Below are 19,934 nucleotides of genomic sequence, written 5' to 3' on the forward strand. Positions count from 1 at the left end.
TCTCAGGTAAATCACCTGAGGTTTAAGCCCTGCCCCCTCTCACCTTGTCAGTCACAGCATTCATCAGGGAGTTCAGCCGATCAGCTTTCTGCAGGTACGTCTCTTCCTCTTCCTGAAAATGCCAAAAACAAAACAAAACAAAAAAATATTTAACACTCTAAGGTCAACGAACGTGTCAGCACCACATTCTCAGAGTCTCTATTAATGTCTTTGTGATAATACAGCCTAGAAATTTGGTTTAAATGTGCCAGAATCAGTAGATTCTCCACTTTCCAATCCTTATTCCGGCAAAATCATACGTGACTCACAGCCAGAGAAGGGAGGCAGAGAAGAGAGGTGACAAACACGTGATCACCGTGCGTAATTGGTGGATTCGTCAACTTTATCTGTGAACCTAAGAGGCCTGAGGAATGGAGAGAAAACTTACGGCTGCCGAAGTTCTGGCAGCGGTTTCGCAAAACAGCGACCAGGATGGCGGCGTTTAAGGGCCTGATGGGTTTAATTTCTAAGACGAAGAAAACTGCAATATCATAGTAATAGTGATAGTAATAGTGAGCTTTGTGCGTAAATGTGACCATCTTCGCTAAATGCTGCTTCAATACATGAATTTATGTGTGTGTACGATTTTATAATGAATGTAAAATTACTGGAAATCTCTGTTCATGTGTAGTGTGTAGAGTTGTGAAATGGGAGAGAGTATCCCCACCATCTGGAGGGAGAAAGGGAGTGGGGACTTTCTTTCAGTGAACTTAGTGGTAATGAATGTCCAAAATTTGTAAGTCTTTTACAGAGGACTCACAGCTGCCAGAGCCCATTGAAGCACTTGCAGCATCTCTCCAGCAGCCACACATGTAAATATGTAAATATTGTAAATAGTGTGTTTTGTATATAACAAATATTTTTGTTAGAAAAAAAAAAAACTGTTGTAATATTAATTTTTCATTTGCACACATCCCATGAAGCTTGATACGTAGTATCAGGTTGCAGTTTGTTACAGGTTTTATCTTTTATGAACGTAAGTATTTATATTTTCTGTTGTTTTAGTTTAAGATAATAAACTAAAATAAAAATTAATAAATATCAGACTTCATTAAAGACTATTATAGAGCACAGTCTGTGTGTGTATATGTGTGTGAGAGTATTGTATTGGTTTCTGGCTCTCCATACCATAAACTGTATTCTAATAATCTCAGCTTTACGAATGTTTTTTATGTGTTGAATGTATGAATGTGTGTGTTTTCTGTGTGTTAATATGGAAAAATCAGTCAAGCTTTTTGAGTTTTGCTCTTTCAGAGAAATCAATGTGTTTACCCCCTGAACGCCGACATGTTTTATCTAAATCTGGATTTATGTATTTCCTCTTAAGTGTTTTATATTTTATCATTCGGTTTTCACACTGTCAGCGGTGCAGTTACATGATTTAATGATTATATGTGGCATGGCTTCACCTGCGGACTCACCTGTGTGTACAGACCAAGCCGGACACACACCTCTCCTGACTCTCCACCGTCGCCCTCGGAGGCATTCAGGTGTCGGCTGAAGCGCTGCAGAGGGACGGCAGGCCGACTGTCGGGCAGGAACATGTTAGCAGGAGCCGCCATGATGACTGCATTTGTCACCGGACCTGAACACACAGACAGGAAGTTTGTCGGAGGACTACTGGTGTCAGCACTGGGGTATTGTTTCACTGTTACCATGGAAGCACCAGCTGTGGATTAGAATCATGGAAGATGGAGGGAGGTGCTGATTGATGAATGAGTGAAATGATTATTAAAAAAGTTATTCATTGATTCTTGGATTCTTATTGAGCCATTGACTCCTGCTAATTCATTCATTCTAATAGATGAATTGATTCCTATTCATTCATTGATTCTTATCTCAAGTGAACTGTGATGTGAAGGGTGGACAGACATGATGGAGGATCAGGTGACAGACAAACCTTGGCTGTGATCGGAGGGTTCTTCACTGAGTGAAATAACCTGGAAGTACCTAAGTGGCAGCAATGATAAAAGCTGGTCAAATTCTCTAAATGCTAAGGACAGGAGCTTCAGTGCCTCCTATCTTACCGCCTTTAGCTCAGGATACGCTGGACGCATCCTTTAAGGAAGGAAAGGAAAGGAAAGAATGCTGTCCTACAATTTCTTGTGGCAACAACAAAAAAGTAAGAATGGGACAGAGTATCTAAGATGTGCTTTTTATAAACTATCTTTGGACCATGTCGAATAAATACGTAGCCTAGTGTCTGTGCAGTCGGATTCTCCCAGCACCGCAGTTGTCTTTTCCTAAGTCCTTATTAATTCTCCTTTACATCTTTCCTTGAGCTCATGACGTTTTCCATCCAGGTCAAGGAAAAGTGGTTAGGAAAGGAAACTTGTTTTTAAATTTTTCGACCGCATCCCTGGTCTAAATTCTGCATTCAGTTTCAGTTTCCTTCTGCAGCTGAACATGAACGGATATTTAAATATCAATATTATCATGTGCATTTATTTTATCGTTGTATTGTGATATTTAAGTCAATAAACTAAAACTCCAGAACATTTTTATCCACTTTTGATTCTGACTGAAGTGGTTTCTTTTTTTAAAAACCAGAATGGTACTCAGGCCAGCGCAGACCTCCGCCAAGGCCAATGTCAAACAATATACACCAGACTTCAGAGAAAAAAATTCACATTCATAGTAATGATCCGGATCTGCCCCAAATTTAATGGGTTCTTCCTTGGCCCATGCTCCATCCCTCCACCAAGGATGTTGCAAATTGGTTCAGTAATTTTTGCGTAATCCTGTTGTCAAATAAACAGACGCAGGCGAAAACAGAAGGGTTGTTTCTAAGGTAACAGTGTTCACAGTTACAAACTGTAATAGTTTATATTAAAATAAAAAGTAGTTGTCATTACAGCAATCGGTCCCTCTCACTGCACACTCTCAACCATCAGATTAAAACCCTCACTTTAATAATCTCCTGACATCCAGCTCTGATTATATTACAGCCTTCATTACATCACTTCCTGTGTTTTTATTTCAGAATAAAGTTAATGTTTTCAGCCTCAGGGTTAAAAATAAATCCTCTAAAAGCTGCAGCAGTCCTTCACTGTATTCTTTTATGGGAATCTTCAATTTTTGAACCTGACAGCTGATCTGTGATTAGTCCATTACTGTCAGTCCACTATAAACAAACTGTAAAGCATCTGCACACTGCAGAGAGGCTCTGAGCTCTGTTTGGACAGATGTTTTAACTTTGCCCTTGATCTCTTTTCAGTCTTTACACGACTATTTCTGTGAATAAACTACAACACTGGCTCCTGGAAATTACATTTCTATTCTACTATTATGCAGCAGTTAGCACAGAAAGATAATGCTCCGTGGATAATTGTTCTTCAATCAACATAATGAGGAAACAGCAAAGTCACATAATAGTGATACAGAATTTATCTGTAATATATTGACTATCAATCAATATCAAAATTGCCTTAGCTTTCCAACAACATCCACTTGTACCAGTGTTAAATGTCTGATTCTTTGCCTGTTCCTGTTGGCTTCATCTGTGCTGTGGTCATTTGTTATCTTTTTCCCAACATGTTTTTTGGCGTACTGGTGCTCTTTTTGTTCACTGAGTTTTCTTTCTTTTATTAAGTTCTCTGATTTGGCTTTACCTCTGGGTCTTTTTTCCTTCTACTTTTGTTTATGTAGATCTTTATTTCACTGTTGTAAATGTTGTAACTGCATGTATAACCAGAAGAACAGAAAGCCTAAGGTATACACTCCTCCACCTACAAGAGAGTTTTAACAAGTAACTACAGCATGTCTGAGGTTTTTTATGGTTATGTTCTGGCACTTACAGCACATAGAGAAATATTCCAGAAAGACTCTGGTATTACAGTCGTTAAATATGAAAAAAGTCAAGTCTGACATGAGGGACATGTTTACCCTAACATTTAATTGAAACCTCAATCTTAACCAAAGTTATTTTGTTGCCCAAACAAACAGGACTCATAGCTCAGAATGTGAACAATGGTCTCAGAATCCTGTTTCATATGTCCAACCATCTCAGTAAAACTTCTGTGTATAAGAACGAGAAATGGAGGAGAAAGTGAATAACATTGATTATCTCATTACAATGGCACCTGTCAAGGGGTGGGATATATTGGGCAGCAAGTGAACAGTCAGTTCCTGAAGTTGATGTGTTGGAAGCAGGAAAAATTGGCAGGCGTAAAAGATATGAGAGACTTTGAAAAGGGCCAAATTGTGATGAATGGATGACTGGGTCAGAGCTGCTGAATACGACAGAAACCTGTTAGAACAGTGTATCACAGCTTGCTGCGTATGGGGCTGCAGAGCCACAGACCAGTCAGCATACCTATGCTGACCCCTGTCCACCGCCAAAAGCGCCTACAATGGGTATGTGAGCGTCAGAACTGGACCATGGAGGAATGGAAGAAGGTGGCCTGGTATGATGAGTCACGTTTTCCTTTACATCATGTGGACGGCAAGGGGCGTCTACGTCATTTACTTGGGGAAGAGATGGCAGCAGGGTGAACTATGGGAAGAGGGCAGGCCAGCGGAGGTAGTGTGATGCTCTGGTCAGCGTTCTGCTGGGAAACCTTGGGTCCTGGCATTCATGTGGATGTTACTTTGACACGTGCCACCTACCTAAACAATGTTGCAGACCAAGTACACCCGTTCATGGCAACGATATTCCCTGACGGCAGTGGCCTCTCTCAGCAGGATACTGCGCCCTGCCACACTACAAAAATTGCTAAGGAGTGGTTTGAGGAACATGACAAAGAGTTTAAGGTGTAGAATTGGCCTCCAAATTGTGGAAGCCCCACCTCGCAACTTACAGGACTTAAGGGATCTGATTGTAACGTCTTGGTGTCTAATAGCACAGGACACCTTCAGAAGTCTTATGGAGTCCATGCCTTGACGGGTCAGAGCTGTTTTGGTGGCACAAGGAGGACCTACACAAAATCAGGCAGATGGTTCTAATGTTGTGGCTATGCTGACAACAGTCAATCAATAGTCAGTATTGGTTTCTTTTAAACAAGACCACCATAATCAAAACACATTCATTGGGGTGGCGGACTTGTGGCTATCTGTTTTGTTTATTTTACAGTAACGGCATCATCTTTATTTCTTTTTTCTTTCAACATCATAAAACATTAGCACCCCTTCCTGCCATCAGACAGCCTTCTTTGACTTCCGGCTAATCAATCGTTAATGATACTGCAGGTTTTGAACACGTTCTTCTCTCTCTATCCAACAAACTGACAGAAACATCCCTCATCTTTGAACTGATGATTCTAACCTTTAAGTCGATACGAGCTGTAGTTGGTCTTCAGCTGAACGTTTCAGCAGTGATACGAGGAGACATGCTATTTTTTGGAATATAATACTCTATAATACTCTACTAGAATTAATGACAAATGGCCATTACTTGTTATCAAAACAGCCAAAAACACATACAGAAGCAAAGATTTATAAACATACAAAAAGAAAATTAAATATGTTAAACGACAAAAATGATAAAATCAAGATCATCAAAAAAATCCCCAAATTATCAACAATTATGTTGATTAGATCAATCTAACCGTAACCCAGTTCTGTCAGACGGGCTTAAGTGATCGTACCCTGTCAGCATCATCTTACCCCATCGGCATTATCGTATCCCGTCACTATCATCTTACCCCATTGCCATCATCTTACCTCGTTGCCATTATTGTACTTCGTCACCATCATCGTGCCCCGTCATTTTACCCTTCACCCGCCATACAAGTATGTCTCTCTGAGAATCATATAGAGAAAGACTGCTCAAACACCACAGACTGAACATGTACTTCACTAAGTTTGTCAAGTTTTTTTTTTCTTTTTTTTTTCTAAAGGATTTTGATATAGAATATTAAAGCTGCTCTCCTTGATTTGTCAGTAAAATATTTAAACAGCTCCAGTCTGTGTCTCTCAGTCTGACTTCATGTTCTCCGAAGGAAAACACTTCTGTCCTTCCAGTTTCTGAAGAATAAAAGATGTTTGAACTTGTAACCTGTCCACCGTAAAATTACACCTATGTACTAAAAATTGACTTAATTTCTGTCTAGATTACATTTGTTCAGTCTCTTTTCACAAGCTCATTATGTGTTTTCGCTCTTCTATGGCACACTGTAAATCAGAGGTTGGGGTGGATGGTTTGACAGCTGGCACCTGAGGTATCATCCTGATTCCCACCTGATGTCAGGTTGATGCCACATTCATATCACATGGGACAGATGGTAGAGATGTGAAAGATTCACTTTTTAGTATGAAGCCATGAAAATTTCAAAAATGGGATAACTGACTAATCTGAGACTAAATCATCTGAGGGGCTGTTGGTCATATGACGGTTAAATACTGTGTCCTGACATTATAACATTATACCTATAAAAGGCAGGTATTAATCTCTACATCTCTACAAACCCTTTGTCAAAAAAACCTCCTAAATGAATGTTTTGGCATCCGCCTTGTGAAAACATCTTGTTAGAAGAGATATAAGTGACATTTCACTGAGAGCTGAGACAAACTGTTTTAATTGCAGAATGTAATTGACAGTCTTATTAACACTTCATTAATACTGATCGATCAGTTGGCATCTTTTTATGTTTAAAAAGATATAGAGAAACTATTTCTCCTTTCCATCTATTTCTCCTTTCCATCCTGTCCCTGTTATTTTTTCTTAAACCTTGACATTTACAGTTTAAAATGAATCCATGAGAACTTGTGGCAGCTGCTTTAGTGATTAAATTTCTGCTTTAGAAGCTTTCATTCCTCACAAACATCAAACAAAGTGTTATGATGTTCAGATTAGATGTGAAGAAATATGTACCGCCCAATAAAAGTAGCAACCTGTTTAAACCAAACAAAACAACATGAAGCAGCAGCAGTTTTAATCTGCTCAGCCTCCACTTCTATCTGTAAAAACATTCTCATTCTTTCACCAGAAACAACTCTTGATTTTCAGCTTATCAGAAGTAGGCCATAAAGAAAGAGCAGTTCTCTGCACTGCCTTCAATCAGTAAATCAGCAGCCAAGCTTACTAGGTGAGTCTCTGCCAGACTCATTTCACGCCAACAAAAGCTCCAAATAACAGCAAGGAAACAACATGTGGGAGTCGATTTACCGCCGCTCAAGAGAGCAACAACCTCCGACCCTCAATCCTTCCCGAAAATTCAAATCCCTCCACAATACAGATTTCAGTGGTTTTACTTCTCAAGGGGAGGAGGTTTTCTTGCAGTGCTGAGCCTCGTCCCGTTGTCATTCCAACTTCCCGTCTGGGGATTTTTCAAATTAATTTCCCTCAGATTACCTCAAGGATCAATTTAAGAGGCTGTGAGACAACAGACCACCCGGGAACAGGAAGATGTTTGCAGTAATGACTGAAGGAGCAGAGTCACGCTCACTGACAAACGTCTGATAATTAAAACAGGAGGCTGCTCATTTACATACTGAGGGAAACCAGTCAGATTAGTATTAACAAGGCAGACAGAGCGGACCAACGAACATACGACTGAACTTTGATGAGGCGTGTCTGCACGACTTTCTCACTCGATCACTTTAAATCGGTTCTGTCCTGTTCAAAGCACTTTTTCATCTTTACTGTGAGCTGCAGCAGTGAGAAGTTTAACCCCTTATATCCTGCCAGAGACGACCCACTGCCGCTCCAGTGAGTTTGTCTTGGTTCTGATACCTGCTTCCATCCGGTTCAGGGTCAGAAAAACATTTGGAATCACCAAACTCCAAAGCCAACATCTCTCCTGAAGATTTTTCTCTTGTAATTGATTTTTTGGGTATTTTTTCCACCCAAGAACAGTCAGGCAGCGGCGTTTCTGTTTTGTTTGTACCCAGGAAAATGAAATTAAGTGACTTCATGACTGAAGTCTTTTCAAGAGAAATGATCAGCTTCTCAAATCACATTCATCACAGGAGGAACTCCCAGTATCAAATCAACAACTCTAGCTGATAAGCATCATAGCTGTGAATCACGACCTCCAGTATTTGGTGTAAAATCAGGTGTATAAGTCAGTCAGCTCCAGTCCTTATTTTAACATGCCAGATACATATTTAATCAACATTTCATATCCTGTGCTGCTCAGATCCTTTTCAGTCCAGAGCTGCAGAATCTCATATTTAATCAGACTGAAAACACCAACTGTTTCTGACTTCTAGCACAACAACACATCAGCACAGATCGACACTGAACCTCGGAGGTTTAGATATTTAGGACTTCGGCTACTTGCAAAAAGCTGAACAAAATTAAGATGCAATAACAAACAAAAAAGTCTCACTGCAGCTCTTTGCCTTGCTCCGATATCTTTGCCCCCTGACAGAAATGAACTGTAAATGTACAGAAATGTTTGTAAATCCTGTATGACCGTTGAAATTAATATTTAATGCTAAGCTCAGGGGAATCAAACCCTCAGCCCTAACATTGTTGGTGCCTTGTTCAGGAAAACAGATCAGTCTGCAGTGTTGTTCAAGAATCAGTGTCTTTATTTCCCCTTGAGCTGCTTTTCTGTAACTGAGCTGCTATATATAATACACTGAGCTGCAGAGACTCCTTGGAGGTGACGAGCAGGGAGAGAAAATGAAAAAGACAAAATAAATGATAGCCAGGTGACCACACAGGTAGACAGGGAGCGAGAAAGAGAAGGTAGAGAGACAATGAGAATAAATAGATAGTCCTGCAGTCTGAAAGCTTCAGACTGTACACAGTGAACTCAAACTAACAGTGTTTAGTCCAGACAGCAAGATTTTGAGTCTAATTTCAAAATAAATTAAAAAATTTGAACCCAATTTCAAAATAAAAGATCTCGACTGAGGACCTTCATCATGAACATTATGAAGCACATAAATATTATTATAAGTTTGAGTAACAACAGCTGAGGTTGTTGTTTCTGACAATCATCACAATAAAGAAAAATGCTGAGAGGATTTCTGGAGAGACATCATGTGTTGTCCTCTGCACAGGGTCAGTCTCAGAACTCTTTCTGTTTTTGTCCAAACAATATTTTAATGAGCTTCTCTCAGAATCTCTGAGTCTGACCTCTCTGACCATCTCCTGCAGCTCCTCACAGGTCAAACTCCTCTGGATCTCTCCTAAACAATGACTAAGACAGAACTGATTTCCTACAAGAAGAAAGTTAATAAAACTCTTACAGCTGTATCTAAAAGTAGGTCCAGAACTGTTGAGACTGATTTCCTGCTCTGAGAGGCTGGTAAACACAGACCCAGTTGTTAAAGTGGTAAGGAAGAAAGTATTAATGTATTTAATGTACCACCACCACCCAGAGCTCTGTCTCCGAGCCAAACATGTCCATCAGCAGCTGTCTGTCCTGCTGAAGTGTCCTTGAGTAGGACTCTGACCCTCCACCTGCTGCATCATAACAGTCTCTGAGGAAAGGAGCGGGTCAATGAAACAATGCTCCAGTCACCACGACGACACAAGGAGAATAATTCATGGAGCTGAGCTGCGACACAAGGACAGTCAAATACTGTCCCTCTGTGAAGACAGATGGACAGTATCTGAAATACTTATACTGGTTCCACATTAAGTATACTGGTCCTATATTTATTGTGGACCGACATTTAAAGTGGTCCACAATTTATACTGATCCCAAATTAAAACTGGTCCAATATTTATACTTGTCCCCTATTAAAACTGGTCCAACAGGATGAGCTTCGGCACCAAGTTTATGGAAAACATGGTGAGCATGTAAAATAGGCTAAATGAGCTGAAGAGGTCTCACTCTGTTTTATTATGATACTTTAGGTTCTGACTGTGTGACATCACTGTGTGTATGTGTGATGCAAGTATCCCAAAATGCATTTCCTTCTAACTGGCTGTGATGGCAGAGATGATGAATCAGACTCAAAGCTGATTGAATATACATTCTAAGACTGTTTTATGTCACTTTACTAAGTTTATTTCAGGTAAGACAGTAACGGTGGTCCGTTTATTAAAAGAACGTGTGTTTGGAAATTCACTCAGATGTTGTCAGAGATTTGACTACCGACTGGTCTCTGCAGTTAACAGTCCGATTCCTGAGATGGGCAGTTTTGCAGTATTTGGCTGAATCTGAGCAGGCCTTATAGAACTATACACTTCAGAATTCATCCTGCTACTTCTATCAGCAGTCACATCATCAATAAACACCAGTGACCCTGTTTCATTGGCAGCCATACGTGCCCATGCCATAACACTGCCTCCACCATGTTTGACCACGATTCTTTGAATCATGATCCATTCCTTTCCTTCTCCATACTCCTCTCTTCCCATCATTCTGTTACAAATTAATATTGATTTCATCTGTCCAAAGAATCTTGTTCCAGGACTGAGTTTTAAGATGTTTTCTGGCAAAGTCTGGTTTGGCCTTTCTGTTTTTGAGTGTTACCAGTGGTTTGCACCTTGTGGTAAATCCTCCGTATTTACAGTCATGACGTCTCTTGCTTCTCGACTTTGACAATGATACGCCTACCTCCTGAGAGTCCTCCTGACCTTACTAGATGTGGTGAAGGGTTTTTCTCCACCAAGGAAAGAGTTCTGTGGTCATCCATACCTTTTGGTGTTGCTGAGCTTGCCAGTACAGTCATTCTTGTTTAAGGATGTACCAAATTGTTGATTTTGCCACTCCTAACATTTCTGCCATCTGTCTGATGGGTTTTGTTTTTTTTCAGCCTAACGATGGCCTCCTTCATTTGCATCAGCACCTCTCTGAACTGCATATTGAGAGTTCCCATGAAAAGCTACCAAATGCAAATTCAACATTTTGAATCAACTCCAGACCTTTTATCTGCTTCATTTGTTATGAAATAATGGGGGAAGAGGGCACACCTGGCAATAAAACGGATTGTCGGTCAATTGTCCAATTACTTTTGAGCCTCTGAAAATGAGGGTCTATGTATAAAAATGCCTATAATTCATAAACGGTTCATGCGATCCTTGTGTCAAATCCCTTGAATTAAAGCTGAAAATCTACACTTCAATCACAGCTTGATGGCTTTGTTTCAAATCCATTTTGGTGGTGTAGAGGCAAAATTGTGCAAATTGTGCCACTGTCCAAATACTTATGTACCTAATGTATACATAGAAGAAAACGAACAGATGCAGCGTGGTCTGTATTAAATTTAGTCTTCTAATCTACATTACAGATTGGATAACAGGCAACTATTTCATTGCATCTCACTGTCAGTTAAGTTTGGGTATTTTTCCAGAAAAACTAGACCTTTGAGATGAGATTGTTGTGTCATGGTACAGTCAGGTACAGGTGAGCTGAAGCTGAGGTCTCAGTTAAAAACTGATTGTACTGTGTTCTCCACTCCTCAGGAGTTTGGACTCCAAAGTTTAACTTGTCAAGTTTAAACTCCCAAGTTTAGACTTGACAAGTTTAGAGTTTAAAAGTACCCAGTACATGAGTCTGAACTATGCGTACTTTGTACTGAGAAAGACTTCATGCGTGTTCTTTAGGTGAGTCAGTCCAGTGTAACGTGTGTCAATGTGTGGCTGCAGATGAGGGTTTTCTCTCAGAGTATCTGCAGTGTTGGCAGCTCTTCAGTCTCAAACAGTCTCTCAGTCTAATTTATGTCTCCATGTTGGAAGAGATTTGGACCATTAGTGTAATTCATGCAGCCGGAGCCAAGTGGCTGATCAATATTTGTAATTGAGTGGGAGATAATTAGCTGGTTTCTATTACCACTATTGTAGTAATAGAAACTAATTAACCAGTTTTCTACCACAATAGAAAAATAAGAATAAACTATACTTTCACTTTTCAGTACAAACCTTGGTCTTCTGTCAGACTCTGGTTTTATTCAGAGACGAAAAGTTTCAGTTTTATTTATGATTTACAGCAGTGCGGACATGTTGAAGTGAGAAAACCTTTTAACGATATGATAAAAACCAACCTGGACAACCCATAAAGAACATTTATCTTTAAAATTTTCATCAGATCATCAGATTAAAGCTATTTTCACAAAGTTTGAAAACATTTTATTCACTGAGAGTTTACTATGAGACACCGATAAAACTATTTTGTATTTAGCTACGTAGAGTATAAATTGGTGTCAGGTTTGGTGTTAAAACACACAAAAAGTCCCGGAGCTTCACTTCACGGACTCAGCCCTCAGTGATCAGGCTCCTCTACTGTGGAACCATCTTCCAGTTTGGGTCCAGGAGGCAGACACCCTCTCCACATTTAAGAGTAGGCTTAAAACCTTCCTTTTTGATAAAGCTTATAGTTAGGGCTATTCAGGCTTATCTTGAGCCGTCTTCTAGCTACACTGCTATAGGCTTAGACTGCCAGGTGACTTCCCATGATGTACCAAGCACCTTTCTCTTCCGCTAACTCGCCATCTGTACACATTCATATCCCATTAATGCTTGTTACTAACTTTGCTTCTTCTCTCTCCAATAGTTTTGTGCTTTCTCTCCTCTCTCCTCCTGTCACTTTCTGCAGGTATTTCTGCCCCTGTTGCTGAAGACTCTGGCTCTGTGACTGCATGATCCTGCTCAACATCCACTGCTTCAGTTATTCTAATTATTATTATAAGTCTTATTTATAGTCTTATTATTAGTCTTATTTCGGCCCAAGCACTGACCGGTGCAATGACCCTCTTGAAACTCCTATGTCTATAAGGTTCAGAGCAGCGAGTGGTGCAAAGACCTATTTTAAGGGTTAGGATTATTATCATTATTATTATTTTATTATTATGCAGAAATGCAGCTTTGAGGGACTTTGGATGGTTGAAAACTCCCTAAAAATTGGCATACTTCAGAACTGACATTAATTGCGTAGTTCTGCAGTGACTGGGCTCACACATGGCCAGCAGGCTCCATAGCGCCCCCAAACATAGGTGTGGCATTGAATTTCCATGTTTCACATGAAACAGGAAGTTATTGTAACTTGAGTGTACACTGTCAAATCTGCCCCAAACTTCACATGGTTGATAAGAATCCTGGCTTGTGGAGATCTATATGCCAACACTCAGTTATAGTCATAGCGCCACCTACTGGCAACATGAAATGATATTTTACAATTTTACAATTCTGTCAAACATGGTAGAGGCAGTGTAATGGCATGGGCATGTATGGCTGCCAACGGAACTGGGTCACAAATTTCTTTGTTTAGCCATTAAGCTGGAAGTTGTGGCAATTCAAATATACATTTTCCAATCTGCCCCAAACGTCACGTTTGATATGGATCCCAACCTGAAGACATCTACATCCCCATATTCAGTTGCAGTCATAGCGCCACCTACTGGCAACAGGATATGGCATGATTTATACTTTGATATACTCCTCCTCTGAGGTTAATCATATCCACCTCAAACTGGGTCAGCATATATAAAAGACCTTAACAGTGAAAAGTTAAGCTTTTTAGTTTTGATCGAACCGCATGGCCGCGGCAAGTCGTCGAATTTCCATGTTTCGCCATGGAACTGTACGTGGTTTGTAATATAAATGGACATGGTCAAATCTGCCCCAAACTTCACATTTGATGAGAGTCCCGGCCTGAAGACATCTACATGCCAATACTCAGTTATAGTCATAGCACCACCTAGTGGCAACAGGAAGTAAGCCTTGTATAACAATCATCTTATTTACATAACGTTTTTATGATCTTGTCTACACTTAATATACAACAACATAATGCATGTTTGGTGCATATTCTCTAAAAAAAAAAAAAAAAAGTGCAATACGTCATGTCCACCACCACGCACTCCACACAAGAAATAACATCTTATTTGTTGGTGCAGTCTCAAGTGGTCGTGAAAGTGCTCAGCTGCATCAACCGGTATCCCGTCAGCAGTTCCGACACGCACGGCGGTGCAAGGGTCTAATCAATGCTGCTTGCAGCTTAAATTTATTATTATTATCATTATTATCATCATTATTATCCATCTAGTGTTGGAACTTACATTGTGCTATGTTCTCTTTACTCCTTCTCTCTCTCTCTCTCTCTTCTCTATCTCTCTTCTCTCTCAAGTCAACCGGTTGAGGAGCTAGTGTAATGAACGGAGGAGAGGAGTGGTGTGGGAAATCTTAGGAAGGTTGTGTCTCCCAGTCACTCGGGGTAATGAGTCCTGAGATGAGGGGCGGTTCAGATGGTGCCAGAGATTGCTGCAGACCGAAGAGGTCTCACTCTGATGCCCCCAGCTGAGCCATTTTGCTGTCAGACGATGTTTCTTAATAACAATCACAGAGATTTGACATGTTGAGACTTGACAGCCTCGAGGAGACAGAAACATTTAGCTCTGCAGCACTGCAGATATCAAACTGTGGAACTGATTAATACCTTTCAGTTCTCACTTTCCCCCTCATGAACTCTGACTGCACTTCACAGTTTATATCTGTTTATGTACATCACTGAAGAGTAAATTTCTAAACACATACACGGGACAGCAATTTAAAAGGATGAAATTAGTGACTTGTACAGACCAGATTTTTTTTCAGTAACTTAATAACTTGGACAATTCAGCTTTTTTAATGAAAGAATAAAATCTTCAGAGCGGAGAAACTGGAACCAGGAAATGTTGTAAAGTTCTTATCAACACTGTCGGAGATTTACTATCAGCTGATTTCAAAATGTTGACAGTTCTGCATTGTCTTTCACACAAGGACTCTATTAGGGCAGATCATCCATGTATATTGATTAGGGATGTCGGGGTTAACTGTTAGAAATCAGAAAACCAACACAAAAGTTTGACAGCTACAGTTACACTGATACACAACCACATTTGACCTAAATTCTGCCTGAAATTCATCAAAAATTCATACAACTATCAAAAAAGAACCAGTATCAATCTGAACATCTAACTCAGCAAGAAAGTTAGAAAGTATATTTCTCAAAATACAATTTAATTCATGATCAAATCTGAGCTTTAATATTAAACTGCAGGTCAATGGAATCAGCTAAGAATCTCATTGTATTGATAGATTTAGTCATTAATTATTTTTATAACAGATCAGGGCTTTAGTATCTAGTTTATCATTCAACATTGAAAAATGTTTGAGTCCAATTGTATGTCAAAGGACTAAAGGTAAACACTAAAACATCAGAATAAGACTTCGATGCTCTGAATGTGTGTTTCCATCTACCTATTTTTATGCACACTTTCCATGTGAGCATTAAAAAAAAAACCTGAGTGGAAACACCTGAAATTTGAAATCAAAATATCATGAAAGTTTTTCTACTATAACTAAAGATATCAGTAGCAGGTGGAAACACACAATTAATTCACATTTTATTTGGTGATTTCCTAGAAATTCATTTATAATTTGAGCTACACTTGGATGGAAACCTAACTTCCGTCTCTGAGTTAGGAATTAAAGTGTAATTTGAACAGTTTATTTTCTAATAAAACAGGAAAGGTATTGTTGTGCTTCTACGGTAAATTTCAGACTTTAGTTTTATTTCATCAACATTTCCTTCATGTTTTATTGCCACAGTAAAACCATTGTAGATAAGTGATTATTTCTCTATTTTCTTTCGTTTTTTTTTTTTTAAAAATACAGTTGATGCTGAGGTTCAAATATTCTTGACTTTGCACACATCTAATCAGAGGGTTTATTATGAATCTCTTCTGGAGCTTTTGATCACATAACATTAATCTTCATCAGCAAATAAAGTTTCAGCAGTTGCCATGGAATTGCTGACCTTTAAGGATTGCTCGTGCATGACCCAAAGTCCAAAAACTTCCCCTGATGAAGATCATGCGATACGATCGAAAGTTTCAGAACAACTACTGAATGGACATGATGATGAGATTGTGGCAATCCTGTCCATTCATTTTGTGCTCAGAGCTTTAATTTTCAGCGAATCATGTTATGATTTAAAATAACAGACATAAATTAATTCTCAGTTACAGCTGTGGGTTTTCTTTGGTATTTGGTGGTACACCGATCAGCCACAACATTAAAACCAGTTACCGGTTTCAATGTTGTGGCGGATTGGTGTATAATCTGGATATTATTTGGTGGTATTTGGGGATATTTCATGGTATCTGATGATATTTCGTGGTATTTTCCTAACATGCAGACAGATGTGAAATGAGTAAATAAGAGATGAATAATTTTCAGGCTCTGCCGTCATGGGGTGAAGCTTTTCTTTCAACACTCAGTGTGGTTTTATTGTGAGAAACGTCGGCGGCTGCAGGAAGAAAGTCTGAAAATATGACGGAGGCAAGAGAGGAGTCCGTCGGTCCAGCCAAAGGAGGGATTATCGTCTCGTGACGGTCCGTTTGAAGTGAGACAGCCTTCAGCACAGAGAGGATTTGGTTAATTACAAAGTGCCAGTCATGATCACGGCAGGGCATTTCTTCTTCATGTTCCTGTCAGCCGCCGCACTATAACTTATTATGAATGAGATGGAAAAGCAAAAGCTCCTCCAGAGAGATGAGGCCAACATGATCAGAAGATCCATTAATAAACCAGCAGGAACAGCAGAGAGAAGGAATTACCTCAACTACAGAGGTTAAATTCCCCCTCACCTCTGAGACTCTCTGAAACAACTGATCTGATTCAGTCTGATCTAAATCTATTAACTGATCTTTACTGTCCCCTCTCAGAGTTGCAATCAGTACACATGCTGCACAACAAGTACAGCAGCTAAATGGATAAATTTACCACAATAAATCGCTAAAAAAAAGTTAACACAGAGAAAGAGATGAGGTACAGTTGTGGTTACTGGGAGGATAAATGAACCAGGATGAATGGATCAATGAGTTGATGAATTAATGAGCTTGTGGTTGATGAGTATTAAACTAACACAGATGAAACAGTGTAAATCTGAAACACTATTAACCAATCAGAGTAGAAACACTCACCTGTTGAACACAGCTCATTCTGAAGAGTCATCACGAGCTGTGTCTTGTGCTTTCACTGTGAAGGAGCTGGATGGCTATTATTGTGAGAACCACAAGGGTTTATACTATGAAGCAGATGGCGGGATTTAATTTTGAATGACTGTGAGGGCTTTACTGTGAATAAGCTAGAGGACTTTTACCATGAAACAGTTGGACAGATTTTCCTGTGGGGCAGCTGTAGGGGTTTTATTATGGAAGAGCGTGAGAAGTTTGTCTGTGAGGGAACTCCAGGGCTTCTCAAAAGGTCTCCTGGCTCCAGTTGCTCCAAAATGCTGCCGCTAGAATTTTAACTAAGACATGGGTAGGTCACACATTACACCAATGCTGGCCTCTCTACATTGGCTGTCCATTGACTAAAGAATCAATTTTAAAATTCTCTTAATCACCTATGCAGCACTGCATGGGCTGTCTCCACTTTACATAGTTGAATTTTTGTGTCCCCTGACAAAGGCCTTCTGGCTGTCCCAAAAACTAGGCTTAAAACCAAGAGTGACTAAGCTTTTGCAGTTGTAGCTCCCATTCTCTGGAACCATCATCCCTTTGTTATTATTAAAAAAACGCAGTCAGTGAATAGTTATAAGAAGCTGTTACTTGTATAGTAATGTGTTTTGTAACGTGTTTTGACTTCTGTGCAGTTTTATTTTTTTTAATGTTCTATTTTGTCATTTTCCTTTTTTTCACTCTTCTGTTTTCAAGTTTCTATTCTATTTCTATTTTTACTTCCGTTTTTAAGCTACAGCACCTTGTAACTCTTTTTTTCGTTTCGAAAGGTGCTTCATAAATAAATTTACGTTACCTTACCTTTTATTGTGAAGGAGTTGGAAGACTTTTACTGCGAAGCCGCTGGAGGGCTTTATATGTGAAGAAAGAGGTGTTACTGTGAAGGAGCTGCATTCTGAATGTGTATAATATATATTTTTTTATTGTTTTCCAGTGTTGAAGTTGTACTGAAGTGAGTCATTATTTTTTATTATAGAGATAGCTGAAGGGTTGATGGTTCAAACCCCAGATGAGTAAGATAAAGCAGAACCCTCTCTCAGTGACAGTGTTGAGGATATCTTTGAGGAGGGCAGATCCAACTGTTTGATCATGACTTTTCTCTAACTGGCTGATGAGAATTTTTTTTGCAGAGAAAGAAAAGTAGGGCAGACCAGAGCTGAAATGTCTTGAGGACATCAGGACAATCTAAACCCAAAGATTCGGGCTGGTTTGTTTTTTGTCATTGTTGTCATACTAATGGGTGGGGCTTACCTTTGTGAGTGAGGCAGCGGATGCTCTGTTTACTTTGGACATCCCAGAGTCTAACCGTCTCATCATGTGACCCAGAGGCGAGGAGAGTCCCGTCCATCGACACTGAGAGACAAGTCACCAGGTTCCTGAGGAAGACCAGACAGTTCAGGTCACCAACCACCCTCACGAACAAACAGCTACACTCCTGATCAATAAACAGATACAACCATTAACAAAGACCACCTACAAGCCTGATCAATGAAAACCCATAAGCCTGAGCAACAAACATCTACAACCCTGATGATCAATAATCCGCTACAACCAAGATCAATAAACCCCCAGAAGTGTTTACTGTTAAATCCAATAAGAGGAGAAACTGCGATCAATTGGAAAAACACAAACGTCTACAGGCAGTTCAGCAATGGAGTCCAATAGACTTTGTGTGTCTGTACGTGTTTTTTAATGTGTCTGTATCTGTACAGTGACATGAAAAAGTTTGGGCCCCCTGATCAAAATTTCTGTTACTATGAATAGTTAAGTGAGTAGAAGGTGAACTGATCTCCAAAAGACAAAGTAAGATTAAACATTCTTTTCAACATTTTAAGCAAGATCAGTGTTTTATTTTTGTTTTGTTTACCCAGTTCTCAGACTTTAATTAGTTTGTTAGGGGTATGGCTTGTTGGCAATCATTTATAAATACTAATAACCTTTTCCCAACAATCAGCAGCCATGGGCTCCTCTAAGCAGCTGCCTAGCTCTGAAAATTAAAATAACTGATGCCCACAAAGCAGGAAAATGCCATAAGAATATAGAAAAGCATTTTAAGGTAGCCGTTTCCTCAGTTTGTAATGTAATTAAGAAATGTCAGGAACGGTGGAGGTCAAGTTCTGCATTTACGTCTCTTGATTGTAGAATCTGACAATGATACGACTACCTCCTTGAGAGTGTTCTGGACCTGACTAGTGGCAAGAATTCTGTGGTCAACACCAGTTTAAAATGAGGAAACGGCTATAGAAAATGCTTTTCTATATTCTTATGGCCTTCTCCTGCTTATGGCCTTCTCCTGCTTTATGGGAATTAATTATTATATTTTTCAGAGTGCTAGGCAGCTGCTTAGAAGAGCACATGGCTGCTCATTGTTGGGACAAGGTTTGAGGAGCCAGAGTATTTATAAATGATTGCAAACAGGCCATACCCCTAACAAACTAAGGTCTGAGAATTGGGTAAAGGTTATCTGAGAGCTCAAATCTCTTGGAGTGCACAAACGTTTGTATGTTGCTCCTTTCCTTTTTTCACTCTAAACTTGTACAAAACAAAATGTAAATACGGAGGATTTACCACAAGCTGCGAATCACTGGTAATACCCAAGAACAGAAAGGCCAAACCAGACTTTGCCAGAAAACACCTAAGACAATCTCCCCAGTCCTGGAACAAGACTCTTTGGACACAAAACCAAGATTAATTTGTACCAGAATTATGGGAAGAGAAGAGTATGGAGAAGGAAAGGAATGGATCATGATTCAAAGAATCGTGGTCAAACATGGTGGAGGCAGTGTTATGGCATGGGAATGTTTGGCTGCCAATGAAACTGGGTCACTGGTGTTTATTGATGATGTGACTGCTGATAGAAGCAGCAGAATGAATTCTGAAGTGTGTAGTTCTGTACTATCTGCTCAGATTCAGCCAAATACTGTAAAGTGACTGGACGGTTCTTCACATTACAGATAGATAATGACCTAAAACATTCTGTAAGAGCAACCAAAGAGATTCTCAATGCAAAAAAATTGAATATTCTTCAATGGCCAAATCACCGGACCTAA

At 39.6% G+C, this 19,934-nt stretch overlaps 1 protein-coding gene across 2 annotated transcripts in view; it reads right to left on the reverse strand.

Moving 5' to 3' along the window:
• wdr18 (WD repeat domain 18) overlaps positions 1–19,934 on the reverse strand; it is a 44,168-nt gene that overhangs the window by 2,519 nt on the left and 21,715 nt on the right. Inside the window, exons 7-9 of one of the 2 annotated variants that reach the window (XM_040127892.1) lie at positions 18,136–18,260; positions 1,461–1,624; positions 44–112 (exon numbers count right to left, since the gene is read on the reverse strand). In XM_040127892.1, coding sequence (XP_039983826.1) covers positions 44–112; positions 1,461–1,624; positions 18,136–18,260 — 358 coding nt within the window. Of the gene's footprint in view, positions 1–43; positions 113–1,460; positions 1,625–16,116; positions 16,276–18,135; positions 18,261–19,934 lie in introns of those variants that run through there. The other variant, XM_040127893.1, reaches the window with a different exon arrangement.

The sequence above is a fragment of the Xiphias gladius genome, chromosome 6 (assembly GCF_016859285.1).
Source record: "Xiphias gladius isolate SHS-SW01 ecotype Sanya breed wild chromosome 6, ASM1685928v1, whole genome shotgun sequence".
Taxonomy (NCBI): domain Eukaryota; kingdom Metazoa; phylum Chordata; class Actinopteri; order Istiophoriformes; family Xiphiidae; genus Xiphias; species Xiphias gladius.